Source organism: Amblyraja radiata, chromosome 16 (assembly GCF_010909765.2).
Source record: "Amblyraja radiata isolate CabotCenter1 chromosome 16, sAmbRad1.1.pri, whole genome shotgun sequence".
Taxonomy (NCBI): Eukaryota; Metazoa; Chordata; class Chondrichthyes; order Rajiformes; family Rajidae; genus Amblyraja; species Amblyraja radiata.
The window spans coordinates 4,476,579-4,495,868 of NC_045971.1; the positions used below are offsets into that span (position 1 = coordinate 4,476,579).

General features: G+C 40.6%; 1 protein-coding gene across 3 annotated transcripts in view; it reads left to right on the plus strand.

The window, feature by feature from the left end:
• Positions 1–19,290, plus strand: part of npepps (aminopeptidase puromycin sensitive) — a 159,183-nt gene that overhangs the window by 70,260 nt on the left and 69,633 nt on the right. For all 3 annotated transcript variants that reach the window (XR_004414294.1, XM_033034924.1, XM_033034925.1), the window contains exons 9-10: positions 5,813–5,927; positions 17,113–17,277. Coding sequence is in view for 2 of the 3 variants with exons in the window: in XM_033034924.1 (XP_032890815.1) it covers positions 5,813–5,927; positions 17,113–17,277 (280 nt within the window). In the remaining variant the exon portion in view is untranslated. The remainder of the gene's footprint in view (positions 1–5,812; positions 5,928–17,112; positions 17,278–19,290) is intronic.

Below are 19,290 nucleotides of genomic sequence, written 5' to 3' on the forward strand. Positions count from 1 at the left end.
TCCCTGAAGTGATATTTTCTAGATCTATGATTTGCTGCTTGCTTCAATGCAAGATGGTTATAACTGTCCTTAAAGTTAACCCCGTAAAAATCTAGATGAGGGAGAGCTTTCTTCAGATGAGAAAGAAAGCCTGATTCTAATTGACTTGCCCCAAAGCCATTATCTTGAGAAAGGAAAGTTCTTGGGATCTGGTGGGATGATTAATCCAAACTGTGGCTGAGATCTAGGTTAAGGTCCAGAGAAAGAAACAGCTGGTAGCTGCTGAGCCCAATGCACTGTCACACCATTTCAATTTGGCTAACTTCAATAGTTACTCAGCTAACCTTTTAAACCTCTTCCAGATCAATAAAACAAAAGTTACCATTATCAGGTCAGACAGCATCTCCCTCGAAAGAAGTAATGTTGACATTTTAGACTGATGTTTCCTAAAATAAATAATATGGGTCAACGTGAAAATTGGTTCTGGTCAAATGATGGAAATTATTGTGGATAACTTTTATCCTTTTATCCATTTTCCTTTTATTTCAGGGTTTTGATTTGTTCATTTATGGAATGTGAGCATTGCTGGCCATGCCAGCATTTATTTACCATCAGTAATTGTCTCAGAAGATGGTGAGCCACATTGTTGAACCTCTGCATTTTTGCATGTTGAAGGTGCTCTTGCAAAGCTCCTGCTTAAATTTTTCAGGATGTTATATAACTTCAAATGGAAGTTGAAGGTGCTGTTTCTCCAAGTCAAGATAGTGTGAGTTTGAGGCATGGATGTCCTTGTTACTCTAGGCTGTAGAGACCCAAGTTTAGGAAATTCCATCCAAGCTTTCCTTGTGGGTGTTGCAACAAGGGTGTTGTCAGATTCATAGCCCTTGCTTTGGGGATTAATTTATCTTTTGGGATGAATCATATTTACTCAAAGCTAGCCTTTGTGATAGCTGCCTCCTGAGAGGATAAATAAATGAGTACTGGATATTTTTAATTGAAGATGGTCGCGAGCAATTTATCTGCTTCTATCAGATAAATTCTAGATCTGACATTGTTAAGAATGGAATAGCTTCCTTGAAGCAACCTCCTCTTGTTGGCTGCTTATTCTTAACCAGCTGTGAATTCTTAGCAGTGTGATGGCTGCAGAACTTTGCTCTGATCTGTTGGTTTTAAGATTACTTAGCACTGTCTTTTCAAGTTAGTTTCACTGTTTAGCACTTAGTTCAGTGTTAGGGTTAGGAGACTGGCATGTTATTCTTTCAATTACTCATTGCTTCTGCCTTGCCCTCCTACACTAATTAAATCAGAGTTGGCCCCCAGCATAATGGTAGGAGAAGGGCAGTAGTAAGAATATTTAATTTGGTGGAATGTAATTCTCTCTGAATCTGTTCTAAATCTATCCTATTTGACATCATGGTAGCACCAAACAACTTGGATGTTGGTTGTGAAAGTGAAAGTGAAAGGAGCTATGTGAAGCTGATGTCGGCAGATGCATCTGCTTGGTATAGATTGGTGAGGACAGGTTAAATAAACGCATTCCTCTTTTTATTCACTGCCTGCCAGAGACCCATTCTGACATCTAGGTCCTTCAGGATTCAGCCAGGTTGGTCAGTGCTGGTGTTGTTAAGTCTGGCATTAAAATCGTACACCTGAGTACATTTTGTGCTTTCCCCTAAGTGTTGTTCAATTTTGAGGCGTAATGATCCATTGCTGAATCAGCACTATAGGTTATTTCCTATGTTTAATCCAGTGCCGCAATATTTAATTATGGTGCCCTGAAATGGGGGGACTATGTATAAACACTGCTGTAATTTCTACATGGTAAAAACAAAATGTATAAAAGTGGCCTTGATTAAAATCTGACAATATGCACTTTAACCATATGTGCTTTTTTCTATTACAAATCTCCAATTTTGACTTCTCTAATTTCAAGTAACCCTTGTTTTCCCTCTCCATCCCTTCCCCATCCTAGTTCTCCGTCTGGTTTGACTGCCCTCCTGATTAAATATTACTTTGTATGCCTTGTTGACATCTTCCCCTAGCTAACAATGATCTATTCTACAGTTCAATGCTGTATGACTCTATTACTATGATGTGTAGGAAGGAACTGCAGGACCTTCCACCCCATCAGCCAATGGCATACAAAACCTAATCCTCAAATTTCCTCTATCTCCAACGGGATCCCACCACTAGCCACATTTTCCCATCTCTACCCCTTTCCGCCTTCCGCAGAGACCGTTCCCTCCACAACTCCCTGGTTAACTCATCCCTTCCCACCCTTCCCACCCCCTACCCAGGTACCTTCCCCTGCACCCGCAGAAGATGCAACACCTGTCCACTTTTCTTCCTCCCTCCTCGGCTCTGTCCAGGAATGCCGACAGTCCTTTCAGGTTAGGCAGAGGTTCACTTGCACTTCCTCCAACCTCATCTACTGTATCCATTGTTCAAGATGTGGACTCTTATACATCGGAGAGACCAAACGCAGATAAGCGATCGTTTCGCGGAAAACCTTCGCTCAGCCCGCGTGAACCAACCTGATCTCCCGGTTGCTGGACACTTTAATTCTTCCCATTCCTACACAGACCTTTCTGTCCTCTGTCTCCTCCATTGTCAGAGTGAGGCTAAACGCAAATTGGAGGAACAGCTTCTCATATTTCGCTTGGGCAGCTTACAGCCCAGTGGTATGAATATTGATTTCTCTCACTTCAAGTAGCCCTGGCAATCCATGTCTCTCTCTCTCTCTCTCTCTTCTTTATCTCTCCACATCACCATCTAGAGCTTGTTTCCCTTATCCCTAACCAGTCTGTAGAAGGGCCTCGACCCGAAACGTCACCCATTCCTTCTCTCCAGAGATGCTGCCTGTCCCGCTGAGTTACTCCAGCTTTTTGTGTATCTTCGGTTTAAACCAGCATCTGCAGTTCCGCCTTACACATCATAGTCGTACAGCATGGAAACTGGCCCTTAAGCCCAATTCATCCAGGCCGACCAAGATGCCCCAATTAACTAGTCCCAGTTGCCTGCATTTGGGCCTTACCCCTCTAATCCATTTCCTATCCATATACCTGTCGAAGTATCTTTTAAATGTTATTGTACCTGCCTCAACGACCACCCCAGGCAGCTTATTTCATATACCACCACCCTCTGAGTCCCTCAGTATATAAGTAAAGTACAAATATGCCTCCAGATTTTAAAGAATTTTTTTGAACTTAATTTTATGATCTGAAATATTCTGCACTCTTAACTATCCTATTATTAATTGGGGGGGGGGGGGGGAAATGTGGCACTATTTATTTCATAAGCCCTTATTATTTTTAGAATTAATCGTCTTATCTCGCTTGCTTACCAGTAAACTCCTGCAATCATTCACCTGATGCAACACCATTTCCCTTTCACAAAAAAAAGACTTTCACTCTTACTGACATGGGTTCTGTTAACTGGGAATGGCCCATCAAAAAGACCTTCATGTCATGCTGCAGAGAAAAATCACCATGTCCCTTTCCTATCTTTTGATCAATGCATTGGGAGAGAGTGGCCTTTATTGTAAGGGGGTTGCAGTTTAGGAGTGGAGAAGGAAAATTGTGCAGAGGGTTATTGTACTGTTTTGATCCCCTTAATTAAAAACAGCTTTGGGTGCAGGGCACTAAAGATTCACTAGGATAATTCCTCAAATGAGGTTTCTCTATTAAAAACAGCTAAAAATAATTTGACCTCATTGGAGTTGAAGCGAATTGTGCATGATTGTATTGAAAGAGGTAAAATCCTAAGCTGGCATGACAGTGTAGATTCTGCGATGATTCAACTCACGGGAGAGCTACGCTCAAAGGGACATAGTTATAAGATAATTTAGAATGGATGCATCAGAATATTTCTTGTAGATGGTGAATCTCTGGAATTCTCCACTGTGCAAGGTTGTGGAATCTAGATCATTGGAAGTATTTAAAAAGGAGGGTGATACCTTTTTGAAAGATTGGGGAATGGTACAGAAGAGGAGTTGAGACTTTGGGTAAATCACTACAATTATTGAGTGGCAGGGCAAGGATCAGCTGAACTACCACTGCTACTAATTTCTTGTTTAGTTCTCCTTGGTTTCCTTATTTTTAAATGTGTTACTTTTGCCATTCTCAGTTCAATTTCATTTTGATTTGACCACTTCATGTTGGAAGATATTTACTTTAACATGTATTTTTCATCTTTTCTCTTGTTTTCTTCCCCCACCCACACCTCACTCTCTGAAGAAAACGCCCAACTATCCAGATTGCCTTCCTATAAATACTCTCCTTGATGTTTGAAAATGCAGTGAAGAAAATAAGATTTTGCTTCTGCCGCCCGTTTGCTTGATATGCGGGTGCACAACTGTGCACCATGGTGTGAATCTATTTGTGTTGGAATGATCACATTTATTTTAGCAAGTCTGAATTTGAGAATTAACTTTATCTTTGTAAGGAAGAGACGGCCATTCAAGTAGGGCACCTGTTAACTAGCGTCTAATATATATCAGAGGCATTTTTGGAAAATGTGAAAGAGAATTTGAAGTTGGAAGAAATTATTTTGCTGTTCTGCAACTGACCAGAAAGGACAGGATGAATTCTGGTGTTGACCAGTTTTCATTAGCAAGCTATTCTACAAATGGAAGCAACCGACAGAAAGGAGTTTTCTTGTAAATGAGGAAAATGTGTTTTTCTTTCATCTCTCTGTGATGGAATTTCTTACTTCTCTGGTATAAATATTTTCAAATCGTACTTGGAGAAGGACTTATTTTGTTCACCATTGTGTGGAGCATATCTCAAATACCCTAAAACAAGCAATATCTCCATTTTGACAAAATTGTCAAAGTAGGGCAGTATTGGTGGATTAGGTTTCAACTTTTTTTTTTAAGATTAATATATCATCTTAACCTTGAATGTCAAGCAGGTAGTTATCAGTTTCATAGACAGTGACACCTGGTGAGAGACAGAGACACCTGGTGAGAGATGTACTTTTATTAAAGCTAAGGCGCTAGTGTTCAATCCTGATGTGAATCTTGACCAGCCGTGTCATACCAATAACGGACCATGAACCCATCAGTCTAGGGGGGGCAACAGACAGCTTTCATGAATTTTAATCCCATTTGCATAGCTGGAATTAGCATTTGTACTTGGGCTCTAATTGAGTTTATTGATCACAAAGCTGGAATCTGATCTATTCATCAGTAATTGAACTGATTGCCTTTATTGCTCTAACTTGGATTGGCATAATATTCGTTATAGATAAGGTTAAATTGGTGGGGTATGATCTCTGTGTAACTTAAAAATGTTCCGTGCAAATGTGTATTATGGTGTTCACTATTCATCAAATCTCTCTGCAGCGAAGACAGCATCAATTAGAAAATTGCTCCAGGGACAATTAATGGCCATGATACTATAGTGTGGTATTTGATCAATTTTGGGGTTAGAATGAGGTTACAATATTGGGTTCAGTATAACCAAGAGGGCTGTGCTAACTAAGAGTCTAAGAGCGCTGTGCCAAGAGTCTCTCGTCTCAATTAGCCCTGCCCAACTAATTTTGCTGGACCATGTATATTAAAATTCTCTTTGAATTAGATCATACCTTTTTGACATTCCCATTATTTCTTCCCAATACCATGTTGTTATGGGATCCATATCCACAAGAAAATACTCTTAACTGCCCTCTGAAATAATCCAGCAAACTTTTGACACAATTAATGATCGGCGTTAAATATTAGCCTACTCTTTAAACCTCAAATCCCACAAACAAATGAAGAAAAAATAATATATACCTTTTGAGATGCGATCCTTGTTTACTGAAATGTATCACTTACTGTTCTTTTCTCCAGAGAAACGGCCCTCTTGATTGATCCAAAAAATTCCTGCTCATCATCAAAACAGTGGGTTGCTTTGGTAGTCGGCCATGAGCTTGCTCATCAGTGGTTTGGAAACCTCGTCACTATGGTAATATTCTAATCTTTGGAAAATAAAGAGAGTGCATTTGTGAAAACTCAGCTTGTTCTGCTTTAAACAAGAGACCCGTCTCCAGGCAAAGGCTTGCTTGCTTCTCAGGATTTCCGCGCACCAGTGAATCATTGTATTTTAAATCAAAGTCATTCAAACTTGAAATATAATGGAAGTTGGAGAAGGTGGGCACTGCAATTTTCAATAGATTTGATGCTGATTCTAATGATGTTTGTTAACTTGTATTCAGCACCATTTGAATTGTATGCTTTGTATCTCACCAAAAATTGTCTTTCTTTTGCTATGTTTATGGAAAAATGTAACTTTATTTCACACTGGAATTGCCTAATTGGAACCATTTACTCCACCCAGGCAAGGAAGAGAGTAGGTCAACTGTTGTCCCTCCTAATTTTCTTGAGGTGTATATTACATATATATATATTGTAATTTATGACTTATTTTCTCAGAATATATATTGCAATTTGTAGCTGTATCTAAGCTCATGGGTGTAACTATTTCCCAAGCTGCTATGGTAATGTCAGCCAGGATCTTGCAAGAGAAGCTGTGTTTTGATGTCTTGTTTTGCTGAAATTCTAGATCTATTCTTCAATATGGAATACATCCATAATTTATGTGTCGGTGAGCTGAATCCGATGAGAGAACTCTTGTGCTTGCACCCACACCTGCATGCTCTCTACATGTGAAGCAGTTTCTTATCTGCTGACCCATGGAACAACATTTCTTCCGATATGTGTTACTGGCTGCATGTGTTATGGTTGAGTTAGTTGCCCTGTCAGAGTAAAATAAAAACTGTAACTGAAAATACTCAGCAGGTCAGGTCATTTCTGCGTGAAGAGAACCAAAGTTAATGTTTCAGGTTGAAGGCACTGTCAAATTTCATTATCTTGCCAGAGCACAATTTTTGCTAGGTCTAGCAAAAGGTATCTGGTTAAGTTACTGCTGAGTCGGCAGTCTGTTCAGATTTTCTGTGCCGTTTATATAGTGGTGCCATTATCTAAATACGGGTATGGATGTTTTCAGCAGTCTATTGAACTCTCCTTTGAAAGAAATCATGCCGGCATGTTTACTGTAGCTAAGTACTCTACTGACACTAGCCATCTTGAATGCACTTCATAGCCAAGTAGCTAGTGGTCAGCCTGAAAATACCATTGCTATCCTAGTGTTGGTCCCCTCTGAAAATGTGTAGAAGAGCAACCACGAGGTGCTTGATGTATGTGTAAAATTAAAATTAGGAGAGATTATAACCTAATTAAATGGATTTGATAACATCCTGATTGGTGTTGATGAACATCCTTTCCAAAGTAGCATTTACATAGATACATAGATAGAAAATAGTTGCAGGAGTAGGCCATTCGGCCCTTCGAGCCTGCACCGCCATTCAATATGATCATGGCTGATCATCCAACTCAGTATCCCGTACCTGCCTTCTCTCCATACCCCCTGATCCCTTTAGCCACAAGGGCCACATCTAACTCCCTCTTAAATATAGCCAATGAACTGGCCTCAACTACCTTCTGTGGCAGTTTACTTTGAAACTGAAAATATTAATGCTGTTTTAATCAAGTCCATATGTATTCCGTTGTAGAAGGACTTTTTAACTCTGGTCACAGTGCCCACATCACATACTTGTGGCTTGGATTTCAGCTTCATTAACATTTCAATCCAAAACACAGCTTCTCCTTATTTGTATATTTATTTCAAGGCTCACACATGTATGCTGGAGACACAAGCGACTGCAGATGCTAGAATCTGGAAAATCAAACTGCTGGAGGAGCTCAGCAGTTCAAGCATGTAGAGGGGGGGGAAAGAGATGAGAGGTAGGGGCAGGCAGGTGATGAGTGGAACCAGGGGAAAGAGAGGTAATAGACAAGGAGCAGGAGGGGTGGAGTCAACAAAATGCTGGGTGATAGATGGAGAATGAAGGAAGTCGAAAAAAGCGGCAGGTGGGGTGAGAAAAGGGAGGTTGGAAGGTGAGAAGTAGAAATAGGCAGCTGTAGATGCAGAATCTGTTAAGTAACCGTTTGGGGGAAATGAAAGGATTGCCAGAAGGTGTGTGTGTGTGTGTGTGTGTAGGGGATGAGCAGATGGAACTGAATGGGGGAGGGGGAAACGGAGGAAGAGAGGAGAATGTGTGTGACAGGACACTACTTGGTTTGGTCACTTCAGCCAGCGAATCATCCTCCCTGAGTCTGCATAGTTGAGCACTGTACATATTTGTTAGTTTCAGTGAGGTCTTCTATACTCTGAAAAATAGTCCCAGACAATTTCACCTCTCCACATGTAACATCCCCACCAGGCAAGAAGCATTCTGATGAACTCTTGCCTTCATTGCACCGATCTCTATTTAGGTAAGGAGACCAAAATTGTGTGCAATGATCTTGGGTATGGAGCCAAATTGACCCATTTAGTTGTAGTAAGATAAGACATCTTTGCTTCTCTTCTATTCCTTCGATTGGAGCATATCCACATTACAAAATAGGAGGTCCTATGGGTCTTAAGGTAAATTAAAATGGAACAATCACAAGGCCTGATCATGTTAATCCTCGTACATTGTGGGAAGCTAGGAAAGAAATTACAGGGGTCTGGCAGAAATATTTGCATCATCTTTAGTATAAGAGAGGGACCAAAAGACCAGATGGTGGCTAATGTAGTGACTTTATTTAAGATGGATGCAAGCTCGCGTCAGGGAATTCCAGGTAAGTGGGGAGATCACTGGAAGGGATTCTGAGAGACCAAAACAACCTGCATTTGGAAAAGCAAGGATTGATTAGGGATATTCAGCATTATTCTGATATTCTGGTTAGGCATGTTCATGCATTGAAAATTATCCCAAATTTGAGCATTTTGAACAGGTGATGAAGAGAATTGACGAATGTAGGCAATAGACTTGGCTACGTAGACTCTGGCAAGGGTTATAGTAATTAGATCACATGGGATCGTGGAGAGCTGGCCACTAATAGGCATACAGGTGTGCAAGAAAGAACTACAGATGCTGGTTGAAATCGAAGGTAGACACAAAATGCTGGAGTAACTCAGCGAGTAAGGCAGCATCTGGAGAGAAGGAATGGGTGACGTTTCTGGCCGAGACACTTCTTCAGTTTGAAGAAGGGTCTCGACCCGAAACGTCACCCAATTGGCTAACAGGACTGTACTCCCCTGTTTTCTGTGAATGCCGATTTGCAAAATCTATTTGTTGTAGCTAAATTTCTGTGTACAAGGGTATGAAAGAATATGGGGAGGAAGCAGGAATATAGTATTGAAATAGAGGTTCAGTTGGTATTATTGATTGGTGGAGCAGGTTTGAAGGGCTAAATGTCCAATTCCTGCTACAATATTTTGTGTTTTTGGCAAGTTTTTTGAGCTTTCCATGAAGACAGACTAAAAGTATGTTATTCAGGCTTATATTTTAAGAATAAGGGGCAGCATTCATAGAATCAGAATTAGTTGAAGATGAGGAATTTCTTCACTGAGGGCTGAGAATCTTTGGAATTCTCAACTCACAGTGAGCTGTGGTCTTAGTGACCATAATAATTTGTTAGAACTTTGCATTCTTTTCTAGGGTTCCCTTTTACAAAAAAGTATTAATTTACCTTTTGGTGGTCAGAACAAAATCTAAAATGGGCTGTTCCCTCGTCAATTCCTCAACAGACTGACCTAGAAATTCATTTTGTACATGTTCCAGAAGTTATTTCGTAATACAATTTGGTTTGTTCAATCTGCATGCAAATTAAAGTTCCCCGCGATTTACTATATTATCTGTGTCGCACGTGCATTTAATTCGCACGTGTATATGAAACCCTTCATCACAACTACTATTTGGAGATCTATGAACAACTCTCGTCAATGCTTTCTGCCCCTGCTACTCTATAACTACATCAAAAGTGATTCTAATTCTGAAGAAGAACCTCCGAAGCCAAGGTCCTTTCAGTCCGTTCGTAGCAGCATTTTTCACATCTTTTTAGCTTTAACCTACATCATCATCACAGTGACGCAGTGGTGCTGGTTACCGACGGGAACGGTGACGGACGCACCACACAACTCTGTCCTCCAGTTCCTGCGGACTTCCACCGCTGAAAGTATAGGATTTTGGTGTGTGTGTGCTTTATCATCATTCCTTACAATGCTGTGTATGGCAATGATCGCAACTTCTACTGAAGTGTGGATGGCCGTTGGCTCGCTAGAAGCTCATCCGCCCTTTGACAGGTCTTGTTTTTGGTCCTGCTGGGGGTCCACAGCCCCCTTCTCACCTGGCAAACCAGGTGGGGGAGACTGTTTAGTTGCCGACTATCCGACCATGGAGCAGGTAGCACGGGATTACATGGTACCCTTGGCGGGGGGAACTCCCTCCTACCTGACCTACCTAAACGTCAAATACCCAAGGATATTTAGTTCACAAGTTTGATCACCATGCAAACATGTTTCTATAATAACAGCAATTAAATTAGATCAATTTGCTATTATTTGTACCTTTAATTCACACTTTGCAGATTTATTTGAAGATAAATTTGACCTTTCAGTTTTTCCAAACTCTAATCTCATTTGCTGATTATGTGAAATATTTCAACATTATGGAGGAAAGTCCAAAGTACAAAATATAGCTTTAAAAAAAATTGCTGCCATTATCCCCCACTCTATATTCTGCTTCAAGTGAAAACTTCATTTTAATCTTTTTTGAAGGCTATAAAGTTACCCGTATCTCGTTTTAGCTGGCTGGCAGGACAGGTTTTTCTACAATGCTATGTTGTCTATCCATATTTGTAAAGGCTGTTGATAGCGAGACTATTACTTGCAAAGAGCAGGTTTTATTTACACTCTGTTCTAGTCCCCAAGTACCGATGGAGCATCGAGCAGGTAATTGCCATATTGGCCCGTGTCTACATTTGTGTCTGATGGCTTTCCTGCCTATTTTTGTGGGTTTTGTCCCATTATTGAAGATATGAATTTGTACTGAGCCATAAAATTAAAACAGCAGCTGGAGTCTTGATATTTCCCTGCAATAGTGTAATTGTAATAAATTCAGCAGATGGAGAACCATGTACAGATGTACTCGCTTTTGAAATAGTATGTCATCTGTTTTCCCTTGGTTAATAATAGGATGTACATTTCAAAATGATATCTGACCAAATAAAAATAATCATGTACTCTATTTTAAAATCGGGCAGAATATTGTCTGGAGAGTTTTGGAAAGCCTCTTCTGGGAGTTTAGTGAAAGTGCAAGATGGGATAATTCTGCTTGGTGTCAGGAAGCAAAAAATGATGATCTTTAAGAGAATGCAAAGAGGCATATTGTGCAGCTGGTGTTTTCAAGAGGGAGTCTAGCCTTGCTGGGCAGCAGGGGATGGTTAAGTCTGAAGAAGGGTTTCGGCCCGAAACGTCGCCTATTTCCTTCGCTCCATAGATGCTGCTGCACCCGCTGAGTTCCTCCAGCAATTTTGTGTACCTTGGTTAAGTTAGAGATGTGGTACATAGTTTAGTAGGGCGGGCAGGGCGAGTGCCTTCAGAATTGAGAAATGGGAGGCGTGACAGAGTCAAGAAGGGCAGTGGCTGAGTTGCAGGGAAAGAGGCAACATCATTTGCAGAAAGTTAAGAGGGAAATAAGAGAAATAAAAAGAATTGACCAGAGCAGTGGCCCGAATGGATAGGTTTAGGTTTATTATTGTCGTGTGTATCGAGGGACAGTGAGAAACTTTGGTATGCATGCTATCCAATCAAATCAGATAATACTATACATGAATACAATAGAGCCGGACTCGAGTACAATAGGTAGAACAAAAAGAAAGATTACAAGTGCCAAATATAATTCTCAGCATTGTATAGTTCCAGAGACAAAGTTCAACGTCCGTAATGAGGTGGTGGTGAATCTGACAGTATCCTAGCTTGGCCCTAGTGGGTGAGTTGCTGCAGTAGGAGTAGGGGGAAGATAACTTTAAAAAAAAAAAAAGATCCTTTGGTGATGATCCAAAGGAAATTCACCAGGCTAATTCCTGGGATGAGAGGGTAGTTCACCAAAGAAAGACCAAATAGTTGAAGCCTATATTCCTTGGAGTTTTGAAGAATGAGGGTGACCTTAATCAAATATATAAGAACTGAACAGTACTGAATAGAGTAGGTGTTGGGATGTTTTCACCAGTAGGACAGTCTTGAATGTAGAATCTGACTTCATGACAAAGGCCTGTCATTTAATACTGAGATGCATAGAATTTTCTTCGTCTAGAGAGTGGTGAATCTCTGGAATTCCTTGCCCTGGTGGAAGCTGCGTCAATAGAAGTATTTAGTGTGGATGTGGATTAACATTTGATCGATCAAGGAACAGAGGGAAATGGAGAAGTGGCACTGTAGTTGAGACCTATTTAGATAAGCCATGATCATATTAAATGGTGGGGCAGGCTTGATGGCCTACTACCTCCTGGTGTACTTGTGTTATCCATTTATTTATTTAATACATATCTGATTCTTCTTGTCAACTGTGATGCTAGTCGCTGTATTTTCTTGATTTAAATCCCATTGTCTGGTCTGAATTCCAGCGATAAGTTGCACGCTGCATGATGTAACTGATTTTATAAATTCCAGCTGCCTTTGTGTCTGTCTGAGACTTTAAGCTGCTGAACAGAAGCATTTTTAGGTTTAGTTTACACTTAAAAACGACAGTATTTATGCAGTGCTATATTATCTGTAACCGCTATGACAGTGTTAGAATGCTTGGCTGTGTGCATCTGCAGTAAAAATGCGAGTGATGACTTGGAAAAACAATTTAGGCCAAGGAGAAAGAAACTGAACTTGGCTGGCAGTGCAGACTTGTCTGCCTCTCAATGGCTGTTGTTGATAGACTTCTCTTTGTGAGTAAGCTTTCAGAATTATTTTCATGTCCTTTTCTTTTTGTTCCCTTATGGACTTTTTTTGGCTGCTTTTTTCCTTCTCGTGCCCTTGTACATTACCATTAAATCCCAAAATTTGGTGATGTCGGGATATAATTTTTCAATAATTTGCATGTCACTGAGATACAAAGTTTCAATATTTTTCTCATCTTCATATTCTCCTCGCACTCCTGCTTCACCACCAAAAACGAATATTTCACTTTTATGTGATTTATACTTAATGCAGAATTTGCAATTTGCCCCACTCGAACTTAATAGTTGACTTCTTTATTGATGTGCAATATCATGAAATTGCCTAGTCATTAATGGAAGCAGTCCTTAGCGTTACTAGCTCTCGGGTTATTGTGTCGTTTTCAGTAAGGCAAGCTGAACCAAAAAAACAAAATCTGAAATGCATAATATTTTATCACTTTTCCCAGTTCTGAATGAAGAGCCTTTGACCTGAAAGTTTTTTTTCCCACAGACGCTGTCAGACCATTGAATGTTTTCAGCTTTTTTGCTTTCAAACAAAAATGGGTTAATTGGAGTATTGTCACCCTGCTATATGAAGCATTTCACTAAGTTGGAAAGAGTGCTGGGAAGACTTATGGGCCTGTCCCACGAGCATGCGACCTGCATGCAGCAAGCGCGACCAAACCGAAAGCGGGGGCCGCGCGGAGGTCAAGTGATCCCCGTACAGGCCCGGTCCCACCAGTATGCACCTGAATGCGGCGAGCTCAACCAAACCGGAAGCGGGGGCTGCGCGGAGGTCGAGTGAGTGACGTGAAGTTCGAGCGAAGTCCGCTGGAAGTTCGCGCGTGACGTACTGCGTCAAGACGCTGCACACGCCCGTCCAGGCGGTGCATTTGGCGACGAGGCGGCTGCCAGCCAGCCGGCAGGCCGTTGCCGCGCGGAATTTTTTAACACGGTCAGTTTTTCGATGTCGGGACCAGCTCCGCACAACTCCATACGGCTCTGGCGATCGAAGTGGGACTGGCCCCGCAAGGCCGTACGGCTCAAGCGACCACGTTAGGTCGCGCTTGCCGCATGGAGTCGCATGCTCGTGGGACAGGCCCTTTATGAGGATGTTGTCAAGACTTGAGGGCCTGAGCTATTGAGAGGTTAAGCAGGCTAGGACTTTATTTCTTGGAGCAAGGGAGGCTGAGGGATCTTATAGAGGTGTCTTTTACCCAGAGTAGGGGAACCAGAGGACAAAGCTTTCAGATGAGAATGGAAAGATTTAATAAGAACCTGAGGGACAGTGTTTTCCACAAAGAGGGAGTGGTGGGTACATAGAAAAAGTTTCCAGAGGAGTAGTTGAAGCACGTACTGTAACAGCTTTGTGAAACATGGATAGGAAAGGTTTAGAGGGATATGGGCCAAACGGGGGAAGGTGGGACTAGTGTAGATGGGGCATCTTGGTTGGCATGGTGTAGTTGGGCCAACACCCTGTTTCTCTACTATATGACACCGACTCTAAATTTTGGATGGGTTTTTCGATTTTACATTTTCCTTTTGTAAGACTGAGATTTCCACTTGAATTTTTTTAACTTCTGGTGTCATTTATTTTACTGGCATATTTGATATCCTGATGGCTAATCAAATGACAGGTGTTATATGCTTTCATCTATCATACAACTATAATCAAAGAGGGAAGAAATAGTTTTATTTTTGCGATTTTTACAGTCTGCCAAAAAATCAATTGTCTTTATTAGACGTGATAGAAGGCATTGAGTGGAAAAGCAAATATAAATATTCTGTGTATGTCTTCATATTGAAAGGTGCATACAGATGCTCTTTTTTTTGGTATGCACTTGCTTATATGAATTGGCTATTACAAGGAACAACTGAGATCCTCTAAATCTTGACGAGTGCTGCTTGTTTTCAAGGCTTTGTTCCTCACTGCAGGGTGGTGCGGTGAAGCAAGTTTGGTGCAGTCCCCTTCTCTCAAACCTGCTGCAGCTCACGTTCCAAATTCATTTATCAGTTCCAGAAATTGGATTCAAGTTGTAGTCGAGTCCTTTTTAATCTTATTTCATCTAATTTCTTAATGTTTGTAGAGTCAAGATGTTAAGAGTTGCCAGGTTGCATCATGTATAGATCAACAATTAGATTTGTCAATGTTGACAGATTGACTGAAATCCAGATAGGATTATTTTTGGATCACTTAATTATGAATGGGGAGCATTGCTTTTGTCGATCTCTTAATCCTTTGAGAACTGACTTGGAAAGATGCTATAAACCCATCCGGTCTGATGTATTCAAGAGAGTTAGATATAGCTCTTAAGGCAAACGGAATCAAGGGAAATGGGAAGAAAGCAGGAACAGGGTACTGATTTTGGATGATTAGCCAATGGCCGTGCTGCCTCGAAGGGTCAAATAGCTTACTCCTGTACCTATTTTCTATGTTTCTATGCAATACAGTTGCCTCCATTAGTCTCATTCCTTCTTTATCCTCTTCCCCTGAAGCCCCTCAGTTTATTTTCTCGCACATAGCCGCTGACTTTCCCCTCTTCATTCCTGCATTAAGGCACATTTACCATAGCCATTTAATCTATCAGGATGTCTTTGGTATGTGGGATAAAACCAGGAAATGAATGGAGTCATGAGGGAGAAAATGCAACTCCTGAGGTCAGAATCAAACGCTACGTTGCTCCAGGGATCTGCAACGATAGAAACTGCTGCAACGCTATGCTGCCTCAGCTAAATCGGGATTTCTTGATCCAAGAAATGTCATGTATTGGGGCCTCGCTTCAGTTAGTAGATGCTGAAATGTGGAAGGAAAGAAGGAAATATTTTGAAGAATTATCATAGAACGATCAAATTTTTGCAGAATTGGAGATGGGTGAGGAGAACTTTAGTGACTTTAGCGAAATATTATTTCTAGCTTTAGAACCAAAAGACACCCTGGGCATGTGTTAAGGCAGAAATTGAACATTGAATTTAAGATAAACTTGCATTTCTGTCAATAGTTCAGAGGGATGGAAAAGGCAGTCATTTTGGCTACTTTTATTTCAAGGTGTACAAAAAGAAGTGGTCATGCATGTTGTCAGAGGTGATGAAGCCATTTTAGAATGTATGCAGTTCTGGAAAGGGTCGTGGTGAAATAAACAACAATTATTTGGAGTGGATAGATGGAAAATTGAAAGAGTTTTGTGGCCATAATATTATATTTGGAAAGGTTACTTAAAATGTATGCTGTATTTTAAATGTAAGCAAGTGTATTCCAAGTGCAATATCTGTGACTGCAGCAGTGGTGGACACATTTATGGTTGAATTATTTAGAGTACATCAGCAATTGGGAAATAAAGATCACAACATTGTGTTCAATACAAGAATATGCAAGGGCAATGGTGAATCAATGAGTATTGGCCTTTACCATTCTAGGCATTGTGTCATTGGGATGAAAGGGACGACAGATGGCACAATGGGCTAAGTGTTCGGCTGGCAACCGGAAGGTAGCCGGTTCGAATCCCGCTTGGAGTGCATACTGTCGTTGTGTCCTTGGGCAAGACACTTCACCCACCTTTGCCTGTGTGTGAATGTGTGTGAGTGATTGGTGGTGGTCGGAGGGGCCGTAGGCGCAGATTGGCAGCCACGCTTCCGTCAGTCTGCCCCAGGGCAGCTGTGGCTACAGAAGTAGCTTACCACCACCGAGTGTGACTGAGGAGTGAATGAATAATGCGATGTAAAGCGCCTTGAGTATTAGAAAGGCGCTATATAAATCCCATCCATTATTATTATTATTATTAAAGGGAATATGGCCACAATTAATTGTGCAGAGAAGCTAAACAGCAGGTTCCCGGAACAACATTGGAAAATCCACAAATGCATTGCTTATGATCTAAAATTAATATGCATGTCAAGGCCAATAAATATTGGTTTACAAGATTTGTTCTGAGTAGCTCAAGGCAACCACCACTGTTGGTCTGAAATACTCATCCATAGATTATAGCCAGCACAGCCAGCAAGATGCATGCTATTTTATGGGCTGTGAATTTCCCAGCAGGGGAGAAGAGCATGCAGGCTTAGATAGTTGTTGGCAGCTTTGTTTTCCATGTTTTAAGAGCATGGAAAGTTTTCAGTAATTTAAAAATATTTTCTGCAAGAGTCCAAGCCTTGTTTTTTTTTTAAAAATACGACATGGGCACAAACTCAAATTTGAGCAAAACAAACCCCGCACAAGTCATGTCCTGGATGCAAAATTGGAAGCGTTTTGTGGCCATATTTTCTTTGGAAAGGTTACTTAAAATTTGAGCTGTATTTTAAATGTAAGCAAGTGTATTCAAATAGCATATCTGTGATTGCAGGAGTGGTGGACACATCTGTGGTTAAATGAAGGCTTTGCTTCCTGGATTGAGTATCTGTGTGTTGATCACTGCTTCCCAGAATATGATATCTGGACCCAGTTTGTATCGGTTGACTACACACGAGCACTAGAACTTGATGCCCTTGACAGCAGTCATCCAATTGAGGTAAGCCTGCTCTCCTCCTTTCAAGTTCTCTGGAAATGCCAGTAATGGTCTGTTGCTGTAATCCACATCAAGCCATGAACATATGTTTTGCAACATGTGCTTTAAAGTTTTTCAAATGAACAATATTTGTTCAGAATCGTTTTCTACGCTTTGTATAATTTAACTTTGTTCCATGAAATCAATGTGTTTGCATTCATATTTTTAAATGACTTTCTACCTGGGCGGCACAGCGGTAGACTTGCTGCCTCACAGCGTTAGAGAGCCCAGGTTCAATCCTGATTGTGGATGCTGTCTGTGTGGAGTTTGCATGTTCTCCCTGTGACCACATGGGTTTCCTCTAGGTGCTCAGATTTCTTGGCACATCGTAAAGAGGTGTGGGTTAGTAGATTAATCAGCCTCTGTTATATTTTCATCTTGTATGCAAGATATGATTGGGAAAGTGGGATAATGTAGAACTAGTGTGAATATGAGATTGATGGTTAATGTGGGCAGAAGAGCCTGTTTCATGCTATATCTCAAATCTAAACTAAACTTTATATTTAAGCTAATTATCCCTGTAATTTGTTTTCTCTCTTGTTCAATTCAGTGGGCATCAACAGCCCTTGCAGTTCATAACTGGTTGCTCTGTTGGCCAAGGTAATGAAGACAATCTGGTCCGCTTGCAAAATTATTGATATTGGGATTGTCCCGAAAATGAGGATCTTCCAGTCAACATTGTTATGTACTTTCCAGTAAAAGTCCCTAAATAGCAATTGGATATAAGAATCCTGGTTAAATTCCTGGCCCAGGGACACAGTGCAATGTTTTAGATGTCCCAGAAAGATATGCAGCAGGCTTAGTGGGTTTATCCTACTAATTAGTTATTTTGTTCAGCTATTCTTCAGGCCATAACTCCCAAAATGGTGCAAGCCACCGTCTTTCAACTGTTTTGGAAGCAGTCTGAGAGTGCATTCTGCCGTGTAACATTCATATAATTGATTAAATTGAGATATGGAGCTTGTGATGGGGAATTTAATTTGGAAGATAGTTTTTCAGACATTATTACATTTTTCTCATCAATTATTTCCTCTGCCAAATTGGTGCCCTTGCTGAAATATTAATTAGCTTTCTCACGGCCTGGAAAGTAGGATGCTAAAGACAAAAAGCAGCCAATTAATAATAGGTTTAACTATTCTGACACACATCTGAGTTTTTTTAAGTGTATGATCACTAATTGAGTCAGCGCTGCATTGGAGGTACTATTAAGCTTTGCCTGTTAAATCATCTCTGTGGATGGGGTTGAATGTATCAGCATATGGGAGATTAAATAGTGACATTATTGTTGCTCAGTGGAACTAAAATAATTTGCTCAGTCACCCCCCATTTCTATGATATTGCTTAAACTGAATGGAAAGCTTTTAAGAATGTTTTTTCTTTGCACACAAGCTGCTCTATCATGATTCTGTTGATGCCCCTCAAGCTAGTCATGGTACTGGACTGAACCATTAACTAAGTCAAGTATCTTTGCTGTTCAAACTAAACATTGGGTTTGTTTTATGCAGGGATACATTGCACAGACAAAAGAAAACACAATCAATAAAACACCAGCTAACTTGGTCTACTTGCGGTCAATTATTTTTCATTCTGAATTCCAAAGATGCCCTGTAACAACATTGAGTTCATGCAGCAATATCACAAGAGGAAGCATGTAAATAATATATAGAAAGTAAATGGAGACACAAGAATTTAGACTGAAATCATAAACTTGGAATGTGGGGTTTATACTCTTCCTGAATGCTTTGCTTCATTTCCCTTCTTTCCATTAATCCTTTAACGTGAGATAAAACACTTGGATCTCTGGCAGATATTTTTTTTAAATGGGAATAAATCCCTGGTTCGTCATTATAATGAAGAATATAAATGTATCAGCACGATAGAGAGATGTAAGCATATGTAGGGGAGATGCACTACTGTTCAGGGTGCTTGTCACAGCAGCACCTGGAGGACATAGATTTATATGGTGTGGAAACAGGC